Source organism: Agrilus planipennis, unplaced genomic scaffold, assembly GCF_000699045.2.
Source record: "Agrilus planipennis isolate EAB-ADULT unplaced genomic scaffold, Apla_2.0 scaffold564, whole genome shotgun sequence".
NCBI lineage: Eukaryota > Metazoa > Arthropoda > Insecta > Coleoptera > Buprestidae > Agrilus > Agrilus planipennis.
Window position 1 is genome coordinate 4,783 of NW_020439490.1, and position 8,037 is coordinate 12,819.

Sequence of the window (8,037 nt, forward strand, 5' to 3'; positions counted from 1 at the left end):
CAAAAAGATCGAAATCGCGATCCGCGTCTGGCAGTTTCGACAGAATACAGACCACTTCGAATTATTTCATTCGATTATGGTAACGTGCCTATCACGTTGAGGTTAGCTACGCCAGGATTCGTTTCAGCAAGTAGATATCCACACAAGTGGACCTTGTTGGAGCATACGTATTCCTAAAATGTAGCATCGTACTACAGATAGCGTTTACCGCGCCATTTGTGGTATTTTCTGTTAGAGTCATATCTTCGAGAAGTATGCAAGCTCAGCCATACTATTACCATAAAATGAATAGACCACGTTAGTATACTGAGGGAAATTACAATAAATCGCCTGATCGGATACCCTCGCCTCGCTCCGTCATCGCCGCGTACCCGGTGACAGCTTGAATGTAATGAATTTCCGATTGCTATTCAGGAAATGTATAGATTTCCTAGGAATTGTGTCTAATATAATTTATTTCACACATTTCCGGGCGATTTCCTAGGAATTGTATACAATGACGGATTACACACATTTCCCTTAACATCGGTACTACTTTCAAAATTGTAAAATATAATTCCTGCTCTAGTTGGAATCTTCATGGATAGTGTCCATACGAAACATAGGCTCGATTGTGGGTTGTTTCTTGGCTATATTGATTAACAATAACTTGGGTAGAAGAGTAAGCCTTTTAACATCTGCGATACCACTTTTCGCGTCATGGGTGATAATTTTTTTTGCAAGATCGGTTATGGCGTTGTACATAGCCAGATTAATTGGTGGTATTGCCAGTGGTCAGCTCAGTGCCGTAAGTTTTATATTATCTTTTATATTTTTTACAAAATAGTTTCCAGTTTTTAGACTCTTCCAATTTATATCGGGGAGATATCCGAAAAGGATATACGAGGGCGTCTTTCGAACCTATTTACTGTGTTAGGAAGTTTGGGCGGATTGTATATTTACACAGTGGGCCCTTTCGTGTCATATCACGTGTTGGCAGGAACTTGTGCCGTGGTGCCCTTTATTGTTACAGTTATGTGTTGGTTTTTACCGGAAACTCCGTATTACTTGGCTAAGAAGAACAAAACGGACAAGGCTAGGGAATGTATTGTGAAGCTGTCGAGCAATCGGACGGATGACAATTTTATCGAAGAAAGAATGCAAGAGATAAGAGATTCTATAAACAATGATAGCAAGAATTCATCACAATTTTGGGAACTCATCACGGAAAAGCAGTACAGAAAACCTTTTCTAATTGTATTAGGTTTGTGTTTAATATATTACCAATAACACATAATAATATAAAAAGCTACAAGAGACTGTACATAAATGACATAACACCAATTGTAAAGCGGAAGGAGTTTAGCAAAGCGGTATGGTCGTTATTGAAACCTAGAAATTTTATAACACCCGTGTTACGTAACGGAGTAATAAAACTGGTTGGATAAGCACCCCACTCATTTCTATTTCTGCCTCTAATATGTCTCTGACTAGACCTTCATGCCTGAGAAGGTGTCCTACTAACCTATCTCGCCTATTTTTTATAGACTTTCAAAGAATCCTCTGTTCTCCTATTGTTTCTAATATCTCTTCATTTCTAACCTTCTCTATCCACGTTATCCTCATTATTCGCCGGTAACACCATATTTCAAACGCTTCTAACCTCTTCTTTTGCGCCGCGCCCACCGTCCGTGTTTCGTACCCGTACAGCGCCACGCTCCAAACATACACCTTTACCAATCTTCTTCGATTTTCTTAATTAATCGTGATAGTAATAGAAGTGACTTCTTTTTATTGAAGGCGACTCGACCCTGCTATATCCTCTGCTTTATATCCCGAATATTCCTTCCGTCCTGACTTATCTAACTTCCTAGATATCTAAAGTCAGCCACTTCTACTACGAGGGCGGTTCAATAAGTACCCGTGTTAGAAATGAAGACACCTTTTTTTTTAAATTTTATTTTTTTATTTTTCAACATAGTCCCCTTTTAGAAAGATACACTTCTCCCAACGTCTCNGGCAGAGGGTTGGGAATTATATGTTTCTTTACGCGTTAGCTCCCTGACTATAAAAATTATTAGCCGTCAAGGGTCAAGATTCATTCGTCATCATCAGTAAACTATTAGTAGATACTACTGCTAGTGTGAAGTATTTCTAAGCTATTGATAAGAATTTTAAAAACGCATATTCGTGTTATTTTAGGTATTAAAACCATTCAGCATTTCAGTGGGTCTCAAGCAATATCAGCATACATGCAAACAATAATGCAAAGCAGCGGAAGTAACCTGTCTTCTTCATACTCGAGCATAATATTTGGATTCACCCGATTTATAGCTGGTAAGTGTGTATTAGACTGCTTGGTGATTGTTTATTTTCATTTTATGAGATTAATTTCAATGCAACCTTTCACCAAGAGCAACAACTATATTTCTTTTTTTACCAGAGGGTCAAGTTTCATTGTTGCACTTCATGGCCCATGCCTCAGAACACTGTGAAGAAGTTGATACCCTTTTTATTGTTCAATTCAAGGCGCTTTTGCTAATAACCAACTATTTTTATAAATATAATTGCGCGTCAAGGGGTAAACCGCTGGGGATTGATTATGTACCTACACCCTCTTTGAGTTCCAAAAGCTCCAGGGACTTATTTTGACATTGAAGAATTAAGGGGATTTGTTCATAAAAGCTAGGATTTACTAAGTATTATTATAGATTTATTGGGATTACCGTGGAATTTCAAGAGATTTATTTCTACTTGATGGGGAAGTCCGCATAAATTTCTACTCACTCGCATTACATTAAAAACTGTAGCTCTGTGTATGAACAGAGAAGGAGCGAATTTAAGGACATATAAGGTTTGTAAATCTTGAAATTTCATGATCATTACACTGATGCTTAAGGGTCGGAACTTTTGTTGTGTAATTCTCATAAATGATTCTATTTTACCGAAAATTTAGAGTAATTCTTATTTTTTATTGTGCAACATGTAAATTGGAGACAATACTAAGTCATGCTTTAACTAGTTTTATTGCTAAAAATATATCCGNACTATAAAAATTATTAGCCGTCAAGGGTCAAGATTCATTCGTCATCATCAGTAAACTATTAGTAGATACTACTGCTAGTGTGAAGTATTTCTAAGCTATTGATAAGAATTTTAAAAACGCATATTCGTGTTATTTTAGGTATTAAAACCATTCAGCATTTCAGTGGGTCTCAAGCAATATCAGCATACATGCAAACAATAATGCAAAGCAGCGGAAGTAACCTGTCTTCTTCATACTCGAGCATAATATTTGGATTCACCCGATTTATAGCTGGTAAGTGTGTATTAGACTGCTTGGTGATTGTTTATTTTCATTTTATGAGATTAATTTCAATGCAACCTTTCACCAAGAGCAACAACTATATTTCTTTTTTTACCAGAGGGTCAAGTTTCATTGTTGCACTTCATGTCCCATGCCCCAGAACACTGTGAAGAAGTTGATACCCTTTTTATTGTTCAATTCAAAGCGCTTTGGCTAATAATAAACTGCTTTTTTTTTAAATATAATTATACGCTTCGAGGGGTAAAGCGCTAGGGATTTATGATGTACATCCTGTTGGGATTCCGTGAATTCCAGGGATTTATTTTGACATTAAGAGACTAAGGAGATTCGTTCAGAAAAACAGGATTTACTAGGAATTATGCAGATTTATTAGGATATGCCTGGAATTTCGAAATATTTATTTCTACTTGACGGGGAATTACTAACTACGCATAAATTTCTACGCATGCGCATTACATTTAAAAATTTAGCACTATGTGTTTGAACTAGGAGTGAATTTAAGTAGACATAAGGTTTGTAACTCTTGAAGTTTATCTTCATCATTACAATNAAAATTGGCTTAGTCTGCAATAAATTATCTGTGATAATGGACGTATATTCTTTCTTATTTCCACTTGGTACTGTAGTTATTTGCTGTCGTTTGATCAAGCCCTTGTTAAGTTAGTTAAGTAAGTTAAGAAAAGAAATAACCGAATAACAACAGGTGGTGCAGCAGTTGCGCTTGCTTAGGTACGCAAAAGATCAGGATCGGCTTTCCTAAATTCCTAAGAATGTTTAACTTTCTTTAAAGTCCGATACTGGCAACATGCTCAACTTCTGCTTGTCTGCATCTCTTTCTGTTACACATCAATTGGTGTAATGTTATTCCTTTTTCTTTATTAGCGTCCGCTGCAATTCCTAGTTGACATCTCTTTTCTATGTTTGCGATATTCGATTACAACGCCTGTCGGGTGTAAAAGTAGACGTTCTGACAGCAACCACTCTAGCTGGTATGTTGAAGGAAGAAAGTAAATGTGACAGTTTTATTGCGGACTATGCCAATTTTAAACATCGCAACTATATGTATGTTCATGATAATACAATAATTGCATTAAGATATATAAGTATGTATCAGCAACTAAGATAACATTGTCGCTTTTTTTGAAATATGTTACTTGTAGCAATTTTTTCCATTGTATGTAATTTTAAGTACCTAGAACCAATTTCAGCTTTATTAGACGGTAAGATAAAGATAAAAAATAATTATATTGTAGGACTAAGTAGCATGTTAACTGACATACTGTGAATAGAAATACATCTAAAATATAGTCTTGTTTTCTGTTAAATAATATTAATCGTGCAGAATTTCGTGAATTTTCATTATAAGATTGTCAGTCCTAAGACTGGTTGGATACGCACCTCCACTCTTTCCTACCCTGAGCTAATCTTTGCATTTTCCTAAAACTAGAACAACCNAATATTTTAAGATTATATTAATTTGACCTTAACTAACCAAGGTTTGACCTAAGCTTTTACCCGATAAAGCAATTAGAATTCACTAGCATTCAATTGTCAACATTAGGATAATTAGAAATTGATTTAGACCTTCACCGCTATCAACTGTCGAAGCTGGAGGATTTCCGAGTCCTAGATGTGTTTTATTGATGAAATTTATCTTCTGGAACTGCGTGATGGAAAACGAAACGTAGAACATATTTGACGCCACCATGATCTATCATGGGGATTTCATCGATAAGACACGGCTAGAATCGGAAAATCTAGCTTCTCCATAAGGGTAATTGTTGGTATTGACATGAAAGAAAGAAACAGGGCCGTAATTAATGGTACTCAAAAACAGATACTTAAAACGCAAGTTGTACACACGCCTTATCTATATGTTTTTCCAATTTATTATAAATTTATGGCCCTGGTACAATAATTTTACTCTCTGCGGTTGCTAACACTGCTTGCAGGTAAATGCTGCCAAATCATAATGCAAGAACTATCTTATTAATTTTTTCCTACTGAATACAAACTAATATTTTTTTTAGCTTCATTAACTGCACTCAGTAATTCTACCCATGCTTCATGGACATCGCCAGCTTTGCCTTTACTGAGATCAGATGATTCTCCGATAGGCATCAAGATTACCAGTGTAAGATGTATACTAATTAATTAATAATTAACACTTTAATATTTTAAAANTGACAACACCAATTTCCCTCAGAAACGTCCTCTGTCTTCAAACACGGGTACTTATTGAACCGCCCTCGTATTTCATCTGCTAACTTTACATGCGCTCCCTACTTTTTCTTTCCTTACATGCCAGTATTTTTATTTTACTTTTATTTATTTTCATACAATGCCGTTTTGTCAATTTGTCCCCTTCCATTTTACGCATTACGTGGGGATTTCAAAATAAATCATCAAAGTACAGATTTCTAGTTCCTGTAAATTTGTCCATGAATAGTAACTGAAACTGCTAATATCAGCCTTAGCCCCTTTCAGGCCCCACGAACATTATCTGATCATATAGGAATATTACATATATGCCTTTGACCTCCGTCTACCCCATCCATTTCCTACAAGCCCTGTCAGAGCGACGGTCCCATCATCTAGACAAGTTTGGTATTACCAAACTTACCACCGAGTTTTTCGTATTGTTTTAGTAAAATTTTTAAATATCTGAGGGAATTAACTACTCTCCCTGCTCCCTTCGCGTGTCCTTGCTAGTCTAGTCTATTAAAGTGGGAACTGACGCGCAAAGAAAACACTTACCAAGCAGAGGCAGAGGGTTGGGAATTATATGTTTCTTTACGCGTTAGCTCCCTGACTATAAAAATTATTAGCCGTCAAGGGTCAAGATTCATTCGTCATCATCAGTAAACTATTAGTAGATACTACTGCTAGTGTGAAGTATTTCTAAGCTATTGATAAGAATTTTAAAAACGCATATTCGTGTTATTTTAGGTATTAAAACCATTCAGCATTTCAGTGGGTCTCAAGCAATATCAGCATACATGCAAACAATAATGCAAAGCAGCGGAAGTAACCTGTCTTCTTCATACTCGAGCATAATATTTGGATTCACCCGATTTATAGCTGGTAAGTGTGTATTAGACTGCTTGGTGATTGTTTATTTTCATTTTATGAGATTAATTTCAATGCAACCTTTCACCAAGAGCAACAACTATATTTCTTTTTTTACCAGAGGGTCAAGTTTCATTGTTGCACTTCATGTCCCATGCCCCAGAACACTGTGAAGAAGTTGATACCCTTTTTATTGTTCAATTCAAAGCGCTTTGGCTAATAATAAACTGCTTTTTTTTTAAATATAATTGGTGATAATTTTTTTTGCAAGATCGGTTATGGCGTTGTACATAGCCAGATTAATTGGTGGTATTGCCAGTGGTCAGCTCAGTGCCGTAAGTTTTATATTATCTTTTATATTTTTTACAAAATAGTTTCCAGTTTTTAGACTCTTCCAATTTATATCGGGGAGATATCCGAAAAGGATATACGAGGACGTCTTTCTAACCTATTCACTGTGCTAGGAAGTTTGGGAGGATTGTATATTTACACAGTGGGCCCTTTCGTGTCATATCACGTGTTGGCAGGAACTTGTGCCATAGTGCCCTTTATTGTTACAGTTATGTGCTGGTTTTTACCGGAAACTCCATATTACTTGGCTAAGAAGAACAAACCGGACAAGGCTAGGGAATGCATTGTGAAGCTGTCGTGCAATCGGGCGGATGAAAATTTCATCGAAACAAGAATGCAAGAGATAAGAGATAGTATAAACAATGACAGAAAGAATACATCACAATTTTGGGAACTCATCACGAAACAGCAGTATAGAAAACCTTTTCTAATTGTACTAGGTTTGTGTTAAATGTGTATGTCCAATAACGCGTAATAATATAAAAAGCCAAAAGGGATTGTACATAAATGACATAACACCAATTGAATCCTATAAATTTTACAACACACGCATTACGTAACGGAGTGATCAGGGAAGGGTTTCCATTACGCATTACTTCATCATCATCAAGAGTTGTTGGACTCGCACCTCTACTCATTCCTATTCTGAGTTAATCTTCGCATTTCTCTAAAACTAGAACATCCCACATCTATTTGCGAACAATAACCTAATCTAGATCTACTTCTACTCCTCTTAGCTCTTGTTTCTGCCTCTACTGTGTCTCTGACCAGACGTTCATGTCAACCTATCTCACCTACATCTTACTGACTTCTATTAAGTCCTCTGTTCTCCTATTCTTTCTAATACCTCTTCATTTCTAACCTTCTTTATCCACGGTATCCTCATTATTCGCCGGTAACACCACATTTCGAACGCTTCTAACCTTTTCTTTTCTCTTTTCTTGACTCTGCTCTATCTTTTGCTTTATATCCTTATTACTTCCTTCCTGACTTATCTGATTTCCTAGATACCTAAAATCAACCACTTCTTCTAATTTTTCGTCTCTTATCTTTGTACTCGTTCTTTCCCTACTTTTTATTCCCTTGCATACCAGTATTTTTGTTTTATTGACGTGACAACGTCTTATAATTCGATGGAGCCCGGTTGCACGCACGAAAAAACATGACTCATGCGGCGTTACCTCGCTCTGAGGCGTTCCATTTAAGGCTTGAAGTGCAAGCGAGAGCGCGGAACGAGCGACAAAGAGGCACAATCGGCCTCCGCGTTCGGCAGCGTTCGACATCTGTCTCTCTCCTACTTGAGTGAGCGA

At 36.6% G+C, this 8,037-nt stretch overlaps 2 protein-coding genes across 2 annotated transcripts in view; both read left to right on the forward strand.

Annotated features, from left to right (window-relative positions):
- The first annotated feature begins 612 nt into the window (after nt 1-612).
- The window catches only part of LOC108743431 (facilitated trehalose transporter Tret1-like), an 11,021-nt gene continuing 3,596 nt past the window's right edge, over nt 613-8,037 (forward strand). Inside the window, exons 1-3 of the mRNA XM_025979171.1 lie at nt 613-787; nt 841-1,243; nt 2,182-2,316. Of these exons, the coding sequence (XP_025834956.1) occupies nt 731-787; nt 841-1,243; nt 2,182-2,316 (595 nt within the window). The 5' untranslated portion in view covers nt 613-730. The remainder of the gene's footprint in view (nt 788-840; nt 1,244-2,181; nt 2,317-8,037) is intronic.
- Nucleotides 658-7,193, forward strand: LOC112905874 (facilitated trehalose transporter Tret1-like). Its single transcript, XM_025979172.1, has 3 exons — nt 658-703; nt 6,628-6,711; nt 6,765-7,193. Exons 2-3 carry the CDS (start codon nt 6,655-6,657, stop codon nt 7,176-7,178), a joined length of 471 nt encoding a protein of 156 aa, XP_025834957.1. The 5' UTR covers nt 658-703; nt 6,628-6,654; the 3' UTR covers nt 7,179-7,193.

Excerpts from the sequence above, each read along its gene's own strand:
- LOC112905874 (XM_025979172.1), top strand. The coding sequence starts at position 6,655 with ATGGCGTTGTACATAGCCAGATTAATTGGTGGTATTGCCAGTGGTCAG. Across the intron at positions 6,712-6,764 it reads CCAGTGGTCAGCTCAGTGCC|ACTCTTCCAATTTATATCGG; the intron begins GTAAGTTTTATA and ends TCCAGTTTTTAG.